General features: G+C 37.1%; 2 protein-coding genes across 4 annotated transcripts in view; one reads left to right on the forward strand and one right to left on the reverse strand.

Annotated features, from left to right (window-relative positions):
* Positions 1 to 209: 209 nt before the first annotated feature.
* Positions 210 to 7045, reverse strand: CCDC59 (coiled-coil domain containing 59). Its single transcript, XM_004463552.4, has 4 exons — positions 6728 to 7045; positions 5560 to 5866; positions 3124 to 3223; positions 210 to 932 (listed from the first exon to the last, which is right to left on the reverse strand). The coding sequence occupies exons 1-4, from the start codon at positions 6933 to 6935 to the stop codon at positions 771 to 773; spliced, it is 777 nt and encodes a 258-aa protein (XP_004463609.2). The 5' UTR covers positions 6936 to 7045; the 3' UTR covers positions 210 to 770.
* Positions 7046 to 7070: 25 nt separating this feature from the next.
* Positions 7071 to 21197, forward strand: part of METTL25 (methyltransferase like 25) — a 154941-nt gene continuing 140814 nt past the window's right edge. For 2 of the 3 annotated variants that reach the window (XM_071218981.1, XM_058308502.1), the window contains exon 1: positions 7085 to 7334. In XM_071218981.1, the coding sequence (XP_071075082.1) occupies positions 7085 to 7334 (250 nt within the window). Of the gene's footprint in view, positions 7335 to 21197 lie in introns of all 3 variants that reach the window. The other variant, XM_004463551.5, reaches the window with a different exon arrangement.

A 21197-nucleotide genomic window follows, 5' to 3' on the forward strand; every position in this document is an offset into this window, starting at 1 on the left:
GGCACCATTCCTGGGCAGGCTGCACTTTCTTTAGCACTGGGCGGCTCTCCTTACGGGGCGCACTCCTTGCGCGCATCAGCACTGCGCATGGGCCAGCTCCACACGGGTCAAGGAGGCCCTGGGTTTGAACCGCGGACCTCCCATGTGGTAGATGGACGCCCTAACCACTGGGCCAAGTCCGTCGCCAAGTATTTCATTAAAAGCTCTGCTTTCCAGTTTTCAAAACAACATTTTATTCCATACAAAAATATTACATATTTGAGCATGTGAGCCTGTCTCCCAGACAGAAGCTGGTTCTTTTAGTTCCTCAGGTCAACCTTTCTTCAGAGGCAAATAAAGAAATAAATCATATTACATAGAACCTGAAGATGTTATTAGTTAAGGGGTACCCAAACTGAGGGTGGGCCTTACTCCAATATGACTGATGTCCTTGCATGTAAAGCAAACTGGACACAGAAATAAGCCACAGGGAGCAGCCAGAAGCTGGAAGGTAATAGAACCCAGAATAAAAAGAAGATGCCACCACATACATTGCCATGTGATAGAAAACCACGGAATCCTCAAGTTTTCTGGCCAGCCAGAAGATACAACCTTGGAAAAAAGTAAGCCTTCTAGATGCTGTTAGCCGATAAGTTCCTGTTGTTAAGCCAACCCAAGGTATGGTATTTGTTTTAGTAGCAAAGGAACTAAAACAGGGGTATGTTACATCAAAGAACCTAACAGACAGACAGCAGGTATTTTAATTCTTGATTAAGGACAAAATATCTAATTTAATTTTTTTCTTGTATTTTTTGAAGAAGATACTCCATTTGTAAATTCAAATTTGGTTGGCCCTTTTTAGTTTTTTTGCTCAATATTTTGAACATTTCCATTTTCTTCTTTTTGTACAGCCTCTGAGATTCTTCTCTTTCTCGTTTTCTTCTCTCAAATTCCTGAAGTTAACATATTTAAATTAGTAATTAGCAATTTTCATTATTAACAGCTAACGTACTTTAAAACTGTTTTTAAATAGCCATCAATACACAAACTTTAAGGCACGTCTCTTCTATTTTGCAAAATATGAATTATTTCCTATAACTGAAGAATTGTAATCTCTTATGTCTTCATATTTTAATACAGACTGTAAGATGGAATAATGTAGTTATTAAACAATCTTAATTATTTGTATGCATATAAAATTATATCATGGAACAGAGAAGGCATATATTTATGTAATGATTTCATCACTACATTATATTCATGACATCTTGTTATGTCCTCAATTGGTTATTTTTTTTTTAATTCATATTTTATTTATTTCTCTCCCCTTCCCTGCCCACACCGCCCCCCCCCCGCCCCCGGTTGTCTGTTCTCTTTGTCCATTCACTGTGCGTTCTCTGTGTCCACTTGTATTCTTGTCAGTGTCATGGGGAATGTCTTTTTATTGTGTCATTTTGCTGCGTCAGCTCTCCGTGTGTCGGGCGCACTCCTTGAGCATGGAGTTCCCCTATGCGGGGGACACCCCTGCATGGCATGGCACTCTGTGCGCATCAGCTCTGCGCATGGACCAGCTCATCACACGGGTCAGGAGGCTCTGGGTTTGAACCTTGGACCTCCCATGTGGTAGGCAGATGCCCTATCTGTTGAGCCAAATCAGCTTCCCTCAATTGGTTATTACTCAATCTTATAGATCAGATAGAATGTGGGGGTTTAAATCAGGGGTTCTTAACCTTTTTTGTTCCATGGACCCCTTTGCCAATCAGGTGAAAACCATGGACCCATTACTAAGTCCACACTATACTATGTATTATTTAATAAATATATCACACCTGCACCAACACATCCCCACAAGAATGTTTTTATGAATTTCAATTCAAGCTCACAGACCCCTTGTTAAGAACCCCTGGTTTAAATCTTAGACTGTGAAAGAGTTAAAAGGGACTTTAGTGGTTACCTAATCCCATTTTCCATTTACCCTGAAAATCTTCATTTCCAGAAGGCTATATCTGGAATTCTTCTTAATATGCCATCTGACCAATTTACAGGTTTAATTCAAGAAGCATTTATTGATGACTTACTGTATATGTGCAAAATATTGTATTAGGGATTATATTTTATTACTTAACAATTAAAATATTCATTTGATTTACTCAGATAAACATTCAAGTTGTTTTGAATATAAAGAAAAGAAAAGAATAATCCAAAGTTATGCATAGACCTGAAAAGCACTACTCGAAGAACACTGATATTCTTAGTAAAATAAATATAAATGTTAAACTAAAGTTCTTAAATAAGCTTAATAAAAACATGCATTGTTTCCATTTTCTCTGTAACACAATTATGGTCTCAAAGTGACAGTCTTACAATTGTATGATGATTTATAATTTATGAAGTGATTTCACCTACATTATTGTACAATCCATTCTTTTAAAACTTTGTATGAGAGGTTATTATCTTCACCTTACAGCTGAGGAAGTGATGCTCAAAGATATCGAGAGTAACTTGCCTAAGGTCGCAGATCACTGGTAGAGCTGAGCGCTAAGTCTCATACACAGATCTTTTAAATTCAAAGTCTCTGTACAACTCCCCATTATTTTAGGCTGTATCATTTAAAATTATATTCTCATATGGTATAGTACTTCATTTATTTTAATAAGCACATTAAAATCTGGAAATTATATAGGTATATAAGGAGTCTAGTTTATGCCTATGGAGTTTCCCCAACCTAAGAGGAAAAAACAAAAAAACACCTTAATATTCTTAACCTTCAAATATAGGTCCTTATTTAATTAAAGTTCTGAACAATTTTGATTTTCATGGGTAAGGATGTTGACTTTTATAATAACATTTGGAATTTGCAAGTGCTAAAAAAATTAATTTTCTTGATTATAAAGCCCTAGCTTTACATAAAGGAAATTTTAAAATTCTATTCTTGACCTACTAGTATCACCTCTTGGAGATAATATAAACAATGAAGGAATCTGAATATATTAAAAGTCTCCCACTCTGCTCAGACCATTCATTCATTCAACAAATATTTACTAAGGGCATATTATACGCCTGCCACTTAGAAATACAGTTTACATATACATGTAGAATTCATAAGGAAAAATAGATCTAAATATATTTAAAAGTAAAACTTACTTGTTTCTTAGCAGCACGCTTTGCTTGTACCTGTTCATATTCTTCTTGTGCTTTTTGATTTGATGTTTTCTTTTTATTTTTCTTTGAAATAGCAGTGGAGCTTTATAAAATAAATTAAGAAAAATAAGTCACAAGGACTAAAGATAGTATGACCGTAATTATGACAAGCATAAAACAAAAATCTCACTAATGCAAACTAGTTGAGGGGGGAAGAAAAAAGGACATTACTTATTAGTAAAATATATAAGTAGAAAGATTTTTAAAATACAATTACAGCTTCAAGACTGTAGATTAGTTTAGTATTATTATAAACAAGGAAAACAGAAAGCTTTGAAAGATCCTGGGGAGGAGGGAGGAGGAAACAAATATATGAATGACAAATTGAAAAAGGCATTAAATTGAAGGACATTAGGAAAGTTGCATACATAAACTTTAACTTCAAAGTTTTTTGACCACCTCCTCTCTATTCCATTTCATCTTCAGTCATTAATAACCACACCATGGCCTATTTACAATTAAAAATTGTTCTATCTTGAGGTACCTCACACCTCTTTGAAGCACCCTACCAAGGTTAATGCAACTCGTTTTGTCCATTTTCTCAGGATACCTGATCCAGTAATAATCCTTTTCCTCTTTTACCTCACTAATTCTACAACCACAGCACAATGGTTTAGCAGCTCCTTCTTAAAATAAATACATGTATAAATTGCCAGTCACCAGACCCCTATGGTCTCCGTCTACCTACCAATCTTTTATTCCCTATCCTTTCACAGTCAAGTTTCTAGAAAGAACAGTGAATAGATTATGGCCATTATTTCTATATCATCACCTCCCATTCACTCTTTAACTCTTCGCAATCTGATTTCTGCTCTTACCACTCCAATGAAACTGCCCTCACTAAGATAATGATGGCCAAATTTGATGATCAAGTTAATGGGCACTTTTCAGTCTTCACTGAGTTGACCATTCACTACTTGTGAAAACTCCTCTCCCTTAGCTTTGGTGACATTCTTCACTCCCAATCCTTTTTAACTGCTCTTTTATAGCTTCTTTCTCACTTGAGGTTTGTCCCCAAGGTGTCTCCATAGTCTTCATATTCTTTTTGGGCAGTCGCATCCATGACCATGTTTTCAGCTGCCACATTTGTACATGGCTGAAAACTTAATCAGGGATATCCCTTATCATTTTATTGAACATCCTCTGTCCAAAGTCACCAGTAACTGTCTAATCCACAAATCCAAAGACCTGTTCATAGTCTTACTTTCCCTGAACTTTGTAGTACTTGACAAATGACCAATCTCTACTTCTGAAGTGTCCTCTGCTGACTTAGCTTTCACTGTTTCCCCCTATTTCTGACAGCTCTATTACATTTCTTCAACGACAGCTTTTTCCTGTTCTCACCTCCTAATAATAAGAAATCGTTAAAAATGATTTTTGTCTTTTTATTTTGTCTTACAATTTAACCCTTGTCACTTTAGGAATCATCAGGAATGACTCAAATCTGTATTTCTAGTGCTAATCTTCTGTCTGAGATTATCCACTATTCAATAATATGATGGACAAGCCTATCAAAAACTTCATGTTTATCCCCAACTACACTATTTCCTGTGTTCTCTCTCCTGTCATTTTTAGCACAAATAGTTCAGAAGCTTAAAGGACAGAATTTTAGTTTAGTAAACAATTATAATCCCATATAACACCTGGCTTCTTTGCAATTTTTAATTTTACCTTTGCTTTTTCACTTGAAATAAGTGCAGAGGTAGAAAAGTCAGTTCCTATAAAACCAAACTGTTTTGGAGCTGTGCTATTTGTTTTTTAATTGCACCTAAGTATCCATCTTCTGACAAAAATGCAGATTAATAGTAGTAGTAGCTAATGTTCATGTAACATGAAGTACTTTACACTTTTTAAAGCATCTTATATAAATTAACCCATTTGGTCTTCACAATAAGGTCATGAGATAGGTCAGGGACACCACAGTTTATGTGAATGATTCTAGAGTAGTGCAACATGGTGGCTCTGAGTTACATAATTAATGTTGTCATTCCCATTTTATAGAAGAGGGCACTGAACTACTACACTTTAAATCTGGTTTCAGAATTCACACCACTAACTACTTCACTGTATCTCTAAAAAATCAGTACTTAAATAATTTTTAAAACTGTCTAAGTTAATGGTACTTGGGAGGCAAAAATCTAAAACCCAGATCTCTTAATCCCAATTCCATTATTTCTACAAATAAACTAAACTGTCTAATTCGGTGATTTTAACTAAAAAGAAAGCTTCCATGAAAATATATTCACCTAATAACACTGTAACTTCTAAAATGCCTTAAATTTTTTAAATCCCAACTCTTACATAAGTTTGTCCTATAATCTCTTTAACAAAACACTATTTGCATTTAAAGAAAAACATTTCAAAAGAAGAAAAACATACTTTACTGTTTTGCTACACTGTTCTGCTGGTAGAGTCCGGTCAATGCTACATTGTTCTTCAGACAAAACCTGGTCAATGCAACCTTGTTCTGGCAACAGTTGGTCAACTTGTTCTTCTGACAAAGTTTGGTCAACTTTTTTAAGTTGCTTTCTAAGTCTTTCCTCTTCAGCTAAATAGAGATGTTTCAGATGATCTGGGTATCGATCTACGAACTGGGATTGTGAGGTTTGAGCCCTTTGTGCCTTCCACAGCAATTTCTTGTAGTTTTTCTGAATCTTCAGCTTTCTTCGAAATGCAAAGCCTTGCCCTACATTTGAGGAATCAGTCATAAATAACTTTCACAAAAAGTTTTTTGAAAAAATAGCTGTTAACTAAAACATGAAAAACTTTCTACATCATCACATTCACATACTAGAATTACCTAATTTTGCTTTAAATATTCCTTCAAGAAACAAATTTAAGATGATGGATTACATAGCATATTGGCCCTTTGCAAAAACACCAAGCTAACATTAGTCAGTGCAGACACCCAACTAAGAATGTCAAAGAAGGAAAACTGACCAGTGTGGCTGCTGTACAACTCCAGTTTACTGAATTCACAAGTCAAAACAGATTCTTAATTCATCTAAAATATTTAACTCGGGAAAAGAGCTCAAATGTATTATTTTACTTCAGAGAAACTATTATACTGTCCTTTTGAAAATACTTCGACACAAAAGAAAGATGGCTGATGACTTCCTGAACAGGTAGCAATTTCCAGAAGATTGAATTTATTTAATATTCTACACATTCTGAATAGGGTTTGAGAGAATTTACCAACAAAGTAAAAGGACAAACACGAACAAAAGAAAAGGAACAGTAATGCTGGAGTGTTGCTGGAATATCTGTACTCATCCAGAGTTTGGGGACAGTGTATTTCTGGCTTCCTTGTTATATATCATAATACATGCACAAATGCATATATGTAACATACCGAAGTAAACCCGTACATGCCCTCTGCTTACAGTTTCACGGTGAAAAAATAAAGAGGAAAGGCTTTTGATTCAAAATGGGGCCAAATCCAGAAAGATGTTTAAAGATTAAGGTTGACCACCTCTAGTTCCTAAATCCTTCCCCGCTTTACGTCTCGCAAACCCGCGGCCTATCAAAAGGCTGCCTCCTTACATACCCTCGCGGACACTCCCCGCATGGGCCTTCAGATGGTTCGGATGCCAGGTCCTCTGTTTCGTTTTCTTATTCCTGAACCCAATCGGAGAATCTCCTTCGCCACGCGTCCCGAAACTCCCTACTGGGAGCCTTGTGGCCGGTCTCACCGGCGCCATGGCAAACCACCTCTTTCCACAGGAAACCCAACGGTCGCAGTCAAAATACGTCATCAAGCCGAAGCAATAGGTTTCCAAAGCAATCGGTTCATCTAAAATAAAGTCTGGATCGGAGTTCGACTTCTCCAGCCTGTGCCACGTTATACTTAGCCCTCGCCTCCCGGCCACGTTTGCGCCACCTACAGCCCAGGAGGCTGAGCGTCATGGCGGCTTTTTGCACACTCCCTGTTACCCAGGACTTGCCCACGCTGCGTGCCAAGATGCAGGGACTACTACGGTTTCTGAGGGACGCCCTGCCTATTTCCAATGCCCATACGGTGGACTTTTATACGGAGTCCATGTGGGATCAGTTGATCGACTTGTCGCCGGCCACGGTGCTGTCGACGCTGAGGACGTCGGCGACGGAGGCGTGTGCGGAGACGCGCCCCCTGGTGGGACTAGAGGGGAGATCAGGTGAGCCGCGGGGTGGGCGGGAAGCCGAGGTGCCGGTGGGAGGCTGAAGGGTGGGGCGGGGACGTGCTGAGCTTGAGTGCTGCCAGGGCGCATTTCCGGGATCTCACCCTCGACGGGGTATGCTTGTGTATTTTTACAAATACTCAAGAAGCCCTGTATGGGAGTTCATTCGTTTAGTACTTCCGCAGTAATTGTTTGGGGTTGGGGTGAGGGGAGGGTACGTGCTCTCACAGGGCGTGCAGATTCCAGGTGGAAACGCGGCAGAAGATAAATCAACAGTTAACGAAATCAGTACTGAACATCCATAATTATAAGTGGTGATAATGGTCAAGAAGAAAAAAAACTGTATAATGTGATTCTGTATGAGGGGGCTCCTTCAACTTTAGATGCTCCGGAGGATGAGGCGTCAATGGGCCACAGGAAGGGATTTCTGCGGGAGGAAACCACAGTGGAGGCCCTGAGGCACAAAAGAGCAGGGCCAATTGAGGTTCCGGAAGAAAGCTTGGAGTGACTGGAGCCCAGAGAGGGGAAGCCGCAAGTAGAGTTAGGGAACGAGTTTGGCCAGACACAGCTGTGCTTGCTTTCTAGGCCTTCGAAGGAGTGATAGAACATGTTTGGAGGCATTTATGACCTAATCTAATTTAGATTTTGCAATGATAACTCTGGTAGGTATTTAAGGAATTGGTTAGTAGAGCAAAAGCACAAGGGAGGAGGCCATTTAGAGACTATTTCATTAATACAAGAAAGAGATGACTGTTCTTGGGACTAGGTTGGTAGCAGTGAAGGTCTAGAACATTTATTAATTAATTTAACAACTAATTATAAAGTCTCTACTCTGTGTCATGAATTTTTATAGGGAGGTTTTCCTGTCCTCAAGAAACTTAGATTCTACTAAAAGGAATGTATTTTGGAAGAATGATGAGAGGACACTAACAGGCTCCTTGGACTTCTATGACTTTGCTTCCAGGCCTTCCCCACCTTTCCCTTTCTAGTAAATTTTATTCATTGAGCATTCTCTGAAAGTGCCACTTGATGGTCTCCTATAATAGCACGGAGTTAATATTGGTTGATTTGAAGTCATTGTTTATTGTTGAAAATTTGGGCACCTCTTCCGTTTGTTCTCGTAATACCAATACCATATCAGGTACTAATGATAACATGGTGACTTTACTCACATGTTGATCCTGTCAACTGATGCATTAAGTTCTCAATGACTATTTGTTGAACGAATTAATGAATGACTACACACAGACACACAATACCCTGCCATTAAATATAAAGCCCAAGACTTTCATTTAAGTTTAGTCTGGTCTTCTTAAAGAATTAGATTGCCATCTGTATCTTAAAAATAATGTGTAAGTTGATATTTACTATGTACCAGACTGTTGTTTTTCAGCGTATTTTCTTATTTAATCTTCACATTAGCCTTGCAAAATTAGTTATCACTAATTTGTAAAACTGGCACTTAAAGAGTGAATTTGCTAGGGGCTCAGCTTGTAATGGAAGATTCTGTTAAATAGAATTACCAACAATTCTTTTAGTCAAGATCTCAGAGAGTTTTACTTAAGGACTCATGAATTGGGCAACTCTGAGTCCAGTAAGCTGGGGAGGGGTTATGCACAACAAAGGAACATGCAGGGTTTTGTTAACTGATGTATCCCTACTGTCTAGAACAATACCTGGATAGAATATGGTGGCTAATAAATATTTATTGAATAAATGAATAAAGGAATGGATGATACCGACTTATAATTAATATCTTTTGGGAAAACCTTACAATCAATTTTGTATCTATCCAACAGCAATGGAATCTGTGAGATTCTTCACCTTTGAAATGTCTCTGGCCCTAGGAACTTTTTTATATTTGTTTCTACAAATGGTCAGCTGCCTTTAGTGTTTTTTGTTTGTTTGCTTGTTTTTGTTTATTTAGGGTACTAGGGACTGAGGATTGAACTCAGGACCTCATATGTGAGGAGGTGGCTCTCAACTACTGAGCCATGTCAGCTCCCCTGAGTTGGTGTTTTCATTTGTTTAGCTTCTTGTTGTTTAAGGAGGCACCAGGAACCTGACCCGGGACCTCCCATGTAGAAAGTGGGTGCTCAACAACTTAAGCCACATCTGCTCCCCTGCCTTTAGTACTAAACGAATCAACACACATTTACTGTCTCTTGTGTGCCAGGCACTTTTCTAGGGCCTAGGGAAATAGCAAATAAAACAAAAAATCCCTATTTTCATCTTGCTTACATTCTAGAGGGAAAAGATAATTTTTTAAAGTACCATAGGAAATAATAAAGTATTGATAAGAGAAGAGCTGATAAAAGGGATGTAGGGGAAGAGAGTATGTTTGCAACTTTAAATAGGTTGTTCTGGCAAGACCTCACTGAGATAACTGTAAAAAGCGATCTGAGTAAGGGGGGAAATGAGCCACAAGGATATCTGCAGGGAGAGCCTTCCAAATAGTGGACACAAGAAGGATAAAAGCCCTGAGGTGGAAACGTAAACAGAGACTACATGGAGTTCCTCAGGGACTCACAAGAAGTGTGGTTTTCTGCTGGTTCTGTAGCAAGGGTTGTAAATAAACACATTTCCCAGAGCTGCTATGAGCTAATGCACGGTGTTTGAAAGAACACAAACAGATGTTTGGCACAATAATTTGGTGTTTTATGTGACAAAATTGTTTCTAAAAATCCTCTGGGTATCATTACAGATTTTCCCTGCCAGGTGATCTTCTGGACTCATCAGAGTCCCAAAATCTGTGTCTCCTTTGTTTATCTAAAAAGAAATAGAGAATTTTTTTCCCTGAATTCTCCAAAGTAAAGAGAAAAGATGGAAAGATAACTGTATTTTAAAGGCATAAATTACAGGCTTTGCAAACAGATTGCCTGGGTTCAAATTTCTGGTTCCATTACTAATTAACTCTTTTAACTTGGGCAAGTCTCTTCAAGAAGGCTTTGTACCTTAGTTTCTCATTTGTAAATGGTGATAATTATAGTACTTATCTTAGGGGATACTGTGAAATTTAAGCGAGTTAATACATGGAAATGGTTAAGTATAGTATCTAGCAAATAGCGCTTAACCTCATTCATTCCTTTGACTAAATATTTATTTAACACCTGTCTCCCAGGTACTGTTCTAGGTCCTAAGGTTATGGTATTGAACATATATAATTCCTTGCCCCATGAAGCTTACTTACTTTCTGGTGAGAGTAGATACATAGTAACCGATATGTGCATTGTAAAATGTAATATCAGATGGTAGTAAATACAGTAAATAAAGGCAAGACAGGGCGGGAAAGTGAAAAATGATGATGTATATGTAGGGGTGGTGGTGGTGGTGAGGAATGCTATTTTATAAGATAGGGTGATCTAACAAGAAAGAATTTGAGCAGAGACTTGATGCTAAATATATGTAGAGTGTATAATAAGATTGATTGTAAATATGTGGAAATGGATAGAGTTGATAGTAACACATTATAACTAATACTTCTCATTTATAAGTGTGATTTTGGCTGAAACATTAACCTAGAGAGGTTAATGTTAACTGAAAGACAGCTAAATAATAATCTAGGGACTGTATAATAAAGTGATTTTGATGGTAGATGAGGATTGTGGTTAATATTACAAATACAAGAATGTTCCTCTCTTACAAGGTGTTAATATGATGATGCATGGGGAAAATACAACCAATGCCACTTATAGACTGTAATTAACAGTCATATTGTAATATTTTTGTAGCAAAGGCAAAGAAGTTACTGTATCAATGCTAAAGGTGAAAAAAAAGTATGGGATTTAGCTTAATGAGATGTGAATATGATCTTTTTTTTTTTTTATTTTCTTCATTAACAAGGAGACTTGGTCATATCATTTAACCAATTTGTGCTCATTGTTAGTCATTCAGAACACTGAGAAAAAATTGAGTTTGTTGTTAGGATTAAATAAGGTAAATGTGCCTTGTCAGGATTTTTAAAAGTAATACTTTCATAATTTGTTAAGCTGCCTTTTTGTCCATTATTTTATTTTTTGAAGTTGAAATAAAGTTTTTTTAAAATAACAAATAAACAGGCAAAAAACCCAAAACATAACAAAAAACTGTCCAGAATTATTAATTCTGGCTCTGGAATTGAAGGCTCTGGAAAATGACCAAAGGCAGATAGAAATATAGTTTACTCTTGAAAGACTGTTATTGACTGAATAAGAACTGGGAGGTATGGATTTCTTGCTGGGGCTGCTCCCAGCCCCCTAGATTGGACATGAAAAACCATGTAGGTGGAACAGAGCAGATAGAAATGTTGGAGTACCTTCTGGAACTGGAAGAGCTACAAAAGGGCTGAGAACAAAAGTTTGAATATAAACTGCCTAAATTCCTAGGTGACCTCATGCATGGGAGACCTCAAAAAGCTCAGCAAAAACCCTGGCAAAGACTTGGGGGGTAGGGGCGAACTCTTGAAAGTCAACGCTCCTGGTGAGATTAACAAATTTGCTGTGCTTTTTCTTTTTTTTAAAGATTTATTTATTTCTCTCCCCTTCCCCACCCCACCCCGGTTGTCTGTTCTCTGTGTCTATTTGCTGCGTCGTCTTCTTTGTCTGCTTCTGTTGTCATCAGCGGCATGGGAATCTGTGTTTCTTTTTGTTACATCATCTTGCTGTGTCAGCTCTCCGCGTGTGCAGCGCCATTCCTGGGCAGGCTGCACTTTCTTTCATGCTGGGCGGCTTTCCTTATGGGATGCACTCCTTGCGCGTGGGGCTCCCCTATGTGGGTGGCACCCCTTGCGTGCATCAGCACTGCGCATGGGCCAGCTCCACATGGGTCAAGGAGGCCGGGGGTTTGAACTGTGGACCTCCCATGTGGTAGACGGATGCTCTAACCACTGGGCCAAGTCCACCGCCAATTTGCTGTGCTTTTGACCGTATGTTACCTAAAGTGCATACAGCTGGGGGGGGAGGGGGGGGAATGGAAACCTTCCTGGACTGGTTATCAAAGGGCAGAATTCAACTGGAAATTTACTGCTGGCAGTACTGGCAAAGCAACTGGAAATATAGGCTGGGGAGCCTTGGAAACAAGGGAACCACAAAGGGGGTGGGCCACCAAATTGTACTATAAAATGTACCCAAATCTTTGACTCCTAAACTGCACAGGTGCAGGGATATCCGTCATGGACTGTCCAATAAAGTAGCAATTGAGGAAAAATATCAGCTGCTGCACACTGAGTCCAGATTCAGGAAAAACTGAGCCAATAGAAACTTGCTGATGGGTCTCATGTTGAATTTAAGTAGCTATTTTAAATATTTTTAAAGAATTAAAAGGAAATACAGTCCAAGAATGAAAGGACAACATAATATTAATGAATGTTTAATTATATTGTCTATCTTAGGCTTCTTTTACCTTGAAAAGTACATATGTTGATTGACACTTCTGTTGTTGTTATCTTTTATCTATTGCTGCATAACAAGTGCTTAAACCTTCAATAAATTGTTCTCTCTACAATTTCTGTGGATTAGGAATTCAGGATCAGCTTAGCTGGTTGGATCTGTCACAGGGTCTCCTGAGGTTGAACTTACCATGTGAACTTCTCTGTGGGGCTGCTTATATATTGTCATGATATGGAAACTGCCTTCCCCCAGAGTCCAAGAGAGTGCAAAGCAGAAGCTGCAATTTCTTTTATGACCTAGCCTTTGACGTTACACCCTATCGCTTCTGCAGTATCCTCTTGGTTAAATAGGTCGGCCTTGTTCAATAGGGGTTGGGACTACATACTAGGAGGAGAGGCCCATTGTGGGACATCTTCGAGGCTGACCAACACAATATTATATGATTGGGTAACTTACAGGAGGCAAGAGATATGGAGTAGAAGTAAAGCCTCATTTTGTCAAGAAGCAGCAGTCACTCCTGTTAGCTGTAAGAGGGGGATGTTTAGTCATTTTTGTGTTGTTCCTCAGTATTTTTGGTTTTGGTTGTGCTCAGACATGATTATGGAGTTGTGTTTACAGAACTCATCTGATGTTGCTATACTATGAAATTTTTCGTGTTTAATAGAGAAGTCCATGGCCCACTTGTTAGTGACAGGCCAGTCAGGAGCTGACATCTTGTCTCTGGTGGCTGCTTTTTTTGTTTTTTCCTTTCTCAAAAGTGAAAATAATATTACCCATCTCACAGGGTTGTTGCAAAGATTAAATATGTTTTACATATAACATGCAACATCAAACTGAAAATACAGCATGAGTTCAAGAAATTACAGCTAATAAATAATTATGATGGTGGTGGTATTGGGGCGATAATGAAAATGGTGGTGATAGTGATAATTAGGTCTTTCTTTGGGGGGAATAAATTGTCAGGATCTCCTAGAAATATGTGTTCCTATAATAATCCATATCCTCTCCCATTTTAGCACACGCTATTTTGTTATCATTGTCTCCTGGCTTGTCTGTCTCTGCCACTAGATTATAAATTCCCCAAAAACATGAATATAGTGTTTGTCTTTTTCACTTGTATTCCTAGCACTTTGAGCAGTTTCTGTCATATAGGTAAGCAAAGTAAATAAAAATTCTTAAGGAATGATTGAAATGAAATGTAGATTTGTAAGGAATGTTTTTGAAGAGACTCCTTGCAAATGTACTTGACTAGAAGAGGTTATATCTGCTGTATTTCTGTTTAAGTTATATTTATAATCATTGTTTATATATGATTAGAACCAAATAATAAGTTTTTAAACTTAGTTTAAGGAGCCCCAAATCAGGAACTATTCTTTTCCTATCAGAAAATATAGCCCATCATTTAGTACATCACAAAATACAGTAAAATACCCTCAGGATTTGAAGATAAAATCAGATAGGTATCACTTCAGCTTAAAATTTCTGAAAGTCATAGCACATATGAAGTTAACCATCTGCAGAAGAAAGCCAGAAGAGGTAACTTCTAAATATTTGGTTATAGGACAAATATGTCTCCTATATCTCACCTGGGAGATTAAGATTATGTTATAAGCCTTTCAAGGAGACCAGGCTGTGTGTTTTTAGGAAGTAATGACTACATACATAAATCTGTAACATTCTCAACTGAAGTATCTATTGGTCTTCAGAAATTAATTTATCTTCATGTAATCTAGATAATTCTTCCAAAAAGGAAGAAGAAAGAGATATTCTGAGTTAGGATAGACAAAATATTTTATGAACCAGAAATTGGTCTAGACTGCAGAGGCAATTCAACCAATAATAAAGTTTGATTAAATTTTTTTTTAAGAATATGCAGCTTCACTTCTTGTAATTGTAATTCTTAAGTAAAATAGTATATCTTATATCCTAGCAAATGATCAATGTGGGTTATTGTTATAAATATATTTCTCATTGTAAATTTAAAAGTTTTTATTTCAAAGTTAGTTTCTTATAACTTTGAAAACCTAATCAGTTTTTAGAAAATCCACATTCTGCACCTTCAAAGCTGTGGGTCAGAGCTTGTCCTTGGCTTCCACTGAAAATCTGTCTGATCCTTGAGGGTTTCTCTTTCGGCTCTCTAAACTCTCTTCTTTCAGCTTATTGAGGCCATTTGCTGGTTCTCCTATTTCTTGTCTTTGTCACTCACATGATCTTTTATGAGGACTAGGTGCTAAGAAAAGGTTTATAGAATTAGTTTGTTTTGGTGAGCAGCTATGTAGTTAATTCACTATAATTTTAATTGAATAATAAGTATGTCTATGATTGATTATTATTTTATCAAGCTTTCCTTTAAATTATTTTTCTTTCATTTTAAGACATTAAATTTCTTCTTGGCCATCTGTCTTCATTTCCTGGCTGCTAAAATCCATCCATACAATGGATTGGTTTAAACAGTGGGAATTATTGGCCCACAGTTTTTATACTAGAAGTCCTGGATCAAGATGTCAGCAAGGCAAAGCTTTCTCCATGAAGACTGTAGCATTCTGGGGCTGGCTGTCAGAGATCCTTGGTCCTTGGATTTTCTGTCACATGTTATGCACATGGGGGTGCCATATTTCTCTCCCAGGTTCCATTGATTTCCAGCTTCTGACTGCTCCCTGTGGCTTCTCCTTCTGTGTCCAATTTCTTTTGCTTATAAGGATTTAAGCTATATTGGATTAATGTCATTCTTACTCAGTTTGGGTACACCTTAACTAATCACATCTTCAAAGTTCTTTTTACAAATGGGTTCACACTCACAGGACCAGGGGTTGGGACCTGAACATACCTTTTGTTAGGAATGTGATTCAATCCCCAACACCATCCTAGTTGAAGAGCTTCTCTATAAATAACACCATCATTCTTCCTGTTACCCAGGCTTAGAATCTGCCAACTCTCTTCTTCACTTTGTCTTGTATCTACTCTATACATTCCCATGGCAAATAGTTTAGCATGTTCCTCTGAATCCTGCAACACCATTTTACCGATAATTTCCAAACTGTTGTTCTTGTTGAAACTCCTCTCAGATATATCTTCCAGGATCATAGTTCTGTTCTTGTCATTCCTCTTCTCAAAAACCATCAGTAGATCTCCATTTCCTATAGAGTTCTTCAACTTCTGGCCTTATCTACTGTTTCCTCTGCAGCTGGAATCTTGGTCACTAACATAAGCAAAAAGGAGGCAGCATGGGAAAAAAATGGGCTCTCATGTCAGTTACATATAACTTTGAAGCCTCACTTCTGACACTTAAATGCTGTGCAATCTTGTACAGTTAATTAAGCTTTTGAACCTGTTTCCCTCTGAAAAAAATGGAAATCATAATTGCTACCTAAAAGGGTTGTGTGAAAGTAAATGAAATATATGTCAATACCTAGCACATAAATGAGTGGCCATTTAATAAATATTGTACATCTCCCTACTTTGCAACCTTCAGAAATAGGCAGACTAGACTCAGAGCCAGAAGTCCTATTTTTCTAATCCATCTCAAACTCTGGTTAGCTGTGTTATCTGCACAGGCTATTTAGCTATAGACCTACTTTCTCATCTAAAAAGTTATTGCTAGGGTGCTCATGTATGGCAGAGGTGACAAAATAGCCACCCTTAGGTCACTTGGCTTATGAATATATTTTTTGTGATCACTGTAGTGTTTAAAATTTTTGAGCCAATATTTCAAAATTGATAGATTTTTTTTTCAAACAAATATCTGGAATTGCACCTTCTTTTGAAAATTTAAAAGACCTGGCCATCTTGTTGCATTTGCATTTATCTGTGTGGCAAATAGTTCTCTTTAGGTAGGTGTATCCTTTTCCCCTAGCTTGCTTCACCACTTGAAATAATCTGACCAGCATCCAAAGGTACTAGAGTTTATTGTTTTGGTTTGTGGACTTTAGTTAGTTATCTTGTATTTCCTGGAAGTAAATTCAGGAGTTTGCTTCACATTCTCAAAGGGGACTGAGAACCAAAAGTAGTTATGAATTACTTAGCTAATTGATATCTGGGATTGCTACCAGTTGCTTAAATCCTGTGAAAATGTGACAATTTAAAGTTTTTATTTCTAGACCTTATTATCCCCTGTTGTTAAAGCTACAATCGTATTTAGGGGCTGGGTCAACCTAGATCTTGAGATAAAAGAGCCTATAACCAGTCATTATTCCAGTCGAATTAATAAATGATCAAACATTGTGCATAATCTGACTCCAGAAATACACTTTCATTATGAAGATGGGTGAAATAATTCCATGTCAGTTCTTAGTTATTAAGATATGTTTTCTACCAAAGTTGAAGGGAGGGAGGAGAGAGTGGTATAGTATTATCAGCACTTTTCTTGCTGTTTTCTATCAGTATACCTTATACTTCAGCTGTATTGTTCCCCAAACAAGCCATGCATTTTTCCTGTCCCTAATTTTGTTAATGCTATCCTCTTTGACTGGAAATCTCCCACCCCCATCTATTTAATAAACACCCATTTATTATCATCATCTTTCAAAGTCTAGGTAAAATTAAACTGATTTAATAACAAAGAAGGCAGTATTAGTCATTTATGTATTATTTAATGTATGCCTTTATTATAGCACTTAACATATTTTGTTATAATGATTTGGTTCTTTGACTCCCTATTCTATGAGTTCCAGTGTCCTAATATATAGTGAATGCCACTCACTGAATTTGATATGGTTTAGTAGGGAGTATGAGTCCAGAACTGTGTAAGCAAGAGGGTGGAGATAGAAAACTGTAAAGCACATTTACAGTGAGGGACAAGGAGCAATGCATTCATAAATCTTTAAATAGTTAGAAATAAAGTCAAGAAAAAAATATTGTCCCCAAATTCTAAGACTAGGCCATTAAACTATTAGGAATTATCCTTCCAAGGGGACCGTTAAGATTGAATCATGTCTCCCGAATAAAGACATCTTCAAGTCTTAAGCCCTTGTCCTCTGAATGTGAACTCCTTTGTAATGAAGATCTTTGAAGATACTATTAGTTGAAATGAGGCCAGACTGGTTTTGTGTGGGCCTTAATCCAATATGACTGGTATCCTTGTAAACAGAGGAAATCAGACACAGTCTAAGATACAGATGGGGAGAGAGATGGCCATGTGACAGAGTCAGAGATTAAGCGTTGAATGACAGTGTCAATATTAAAGCAGTGTCATTTTTGAGGCACTTTGGGGCAGTGTAGCCTACAGTGGTTTTTAGAAATGGTAATTGAAATAGAAAATGAGATGTCTTTGATATTAACAAGAGAGGAGCAAGAAATTGATTTTAGCACTTCCTGCACTGTAATATGTTTATTTTGAAGTATCCTTTACAATTATAACATTGCTTTTTAAAATTTTACCATCTGGAATTTATTTTATATATTACTAACTATATCATATTTGGTATTTTAAATTATTATTCAGAATATATTTACATATACTTATTTAATTTAATCTTAAATACTTCTCATTTTAAATGGAAATCAAAGTTACTTAATTTCTAGGAATCCAGTCTTGATTTTGATTAATTTTTGAAAATAGAGCCTTCAGGCAATAGGAAATTAAAACAGAAACCTAACTTAAAACTCTACTCCAGGTTCTTTAAGGCCTAGTCAAGATTATAACATATGTCCCAAATTTGACATCAAATTCAATAACAAGTACTGTAGCAGTTTAATATTGTTGATGAATTCCAAAAAGAAATATTGGATTATGCTTGTAATCTGATCTTTACCTGGGCATAATTTGATTATGATTAGGACATTGAGTCCCCATGCCTTGGTAGGTGGGTACTCACAGATAAAAGGCATAGCAAAGAACAGAGTTGAGGATTTTCTGATGTTGGGGTTCCTGATGTTGGAGCTTGATGCTGAAGACTTAAGCTGGAGCCCTGGGAAGTAAGCTCACAAAGGAAAGAGAAGACAGCCCCAGGAAGAAAAGAAACTTGAACCCAGAGGAAAGCAAGCCCCAGGAACATAGGAACCCAGGAAGCCTGAACCCTCCCAGGCGTCAGCAGCCATCTTGTTCCAAATAGACTTTGGTGAGGGAAGTAACTTATGGCCTGGTATCTGTAAGCTGCTACCCCAAATAAATACTCTTTATGAAAACCAACCAATTTCTGGTATTTTGCATCAGCACCCCTTTGGCTGACTAATACATGGACATTAATACTAAAGTTCTCTTTTATACTTTAGTTGCTACTAAGACAAGGAACCCTAATGCCAAACATTGGACTCTCAAACACTGAGTTAATCCTTCCTTTAATCCTATCTGTAATGTGATACCCCCATGATGACTTTGATTTCATCTCAAGTACAGTTCACCCATGCCTAGTTGTGCCTTCATTCTGATGATGGAAGTCTCATATGCAAGTTCCAGAGCCCAAATCTCCTTTCTCCTAGTGGGCTTCACATTTATAAATTGAATATCTGTATTGACCTTTAAGCTTTTTTCTACTAGCCTGTATGGTGTTCTGAGCCGAAATATTTGAGGATTTTCCATCCCATATTTCAACAAAACCCTAGCTCTTAGGATACTCTGTTACTTAGTTTGAGCTTCATGGCTTTTGGGTTGCCTACTATGTTTTAGGTTCTGTGTTATGAGTATATATAAATAATAAATACGTACATTTATATATATGTATCTACCTTGTACTTATATGAGTATATTATATCTACATACATGTATGTATATATGTTCCTTAAAACTATATTATAGAGAAGTGGATGTGGCTTAAGCGATTGGGCTTCCGCCTACCACATGGGATGTCCAGGGATCGGTTCCCAGTGCCTTCTGAAGAAGGTGAGCTGGCATGGCGCACAGGCATGGGGAGCTGACACAACAGGATGACACAACAAAAGGACACGAAGAAGATAGACAATGAAAGACAACAAATCAGGGAGCTGAGGTGGCTCTGGTGATTGAGCGGCTCTCTTCTACATGGGAGGTCCCAGGTTTAGTTCCTGGTGCCTCTTAAAGAGAAGATGAGCTGACACAGAGAGCACACAGTGACTGCAAAAATGGAGGGGTGGTGCAGGGAGAGGATAAATAAATAAAATAACGCTTTAAAATGTTATATTATAAAGTAAGTGTTTCCCCCTATTTCATAGATAAAGAAATCAGATCTTAAAGCAAGTATGTAAACTGCTTATGGCCACAGGGATAGAAAATCTGAAAACCTGAATTCAAAGCTGAGTTTATCTGTTATGTTCATGCTTATTCATTTTAGTCCTTCACTCATTGAGTACCTATTATGTGCCAGGCATTATTCTAGGTTCTAGGGATATAGCAGTGAAAAAAAATCTTTGAAACTTCATGCTGTGTCAGATGGTTACAAGTGTTGCGGAATAGAAAACAAACAAAACCAAAAACTTTATAAAGGATTGGAGGGAGATGGGAATTGAGTGGGGATGGAATTTTAAATATGATTGTCAGGGAAGGTTTCACTGAAATTGTGACATATGAGAAAAGACCTGAAGTAAGTGAGAGAGTGGTCCATGAAACTGTCTAGAGAAAGATGATCTCAGAGAGAAAAACAAGTATAAGGGCCTGTGTAAGGAAGCTCATCTCATGTACATCACAGTAGAAATGTACCTGGAGATTGAACATTTGTTGTCACCATGCTCTTAAATGATAAGATATCATCCTATAAAGGAATCTGAAGTTGTAATAAATTAGTTTTACTCAGCTTCAATTACGTTGTATATATAGTAGGCACTGCCTGAATTATAAGTTTTTTTAATCAGGTTTATTTTTTATTTAGTAAGTCAAAGCTCAATTTCTATTTCTTTACAGGATATTTTGTTTTCTTTTCAATTAAACTATGAAAAGGTTCTGTTAGAGTTAAAATGCCATGGTTAGATTTCTATTTTTATATCTTATTTATTTTTTAGGAGGTACCGAGGATCAAACCCGAGCTCCTGTAAATGAAAAGGAGGTGCTCAACCACTTGAGCCACATCCGCTCCCCTATTTTTATATTTAATGTCACCCCTATAAGTAACTTTGTTATGAAAATGTTTTCTGAATGGTTAGTTTACTTTATACATCCAATGTGATATTAGTATTGGCACAAGGGCATGCTTTTAAATCCTTTGTTAATTATATTTTATTCTTTCCAAGAGCAAGAACTACATGTTGAAATAATGTATTTCTTCGTTTCATATGCAACCATAAATTAACCTGGAATAATTTAGGCAAAAGGGTTTCCTAATATGAAATTGGATATTATAAATAGATTTCTTTTATAAAATAACGGTATATATTCTATTTTCTTCCTAAGGTAGATTTTTCTGTGTTTGTGCATGAATGATATAGTGACTTTATTTGCCATAGTCCTAAGACGGAAACAAATATGAAATGTCCATCAACAGGAGAATAGTAAACAAAATTGTGACATATACACACAATGGAATAGTATTCATCAATAAAAAGTAACAAATTGTTGATACATTTTTAAAAAATGGATGAATCTCAAAAT

Source organism: Dasypus novemcinctus, chromosome 12 (assembly GCF_030445035.2).
Source record: "Dasypus novemcinctus isolate mDasNov1 chromosome 12, mDasNov1.1.hap2, whole genome shotgun sequence".
NCBI classification, from domain to species: domain Eukaryota; kingdom Metazoa; phylum Chordata; class Mammalia; order Cingulata; family Dasypodidae; genus Dasypus; species Dasypus novemcinctus.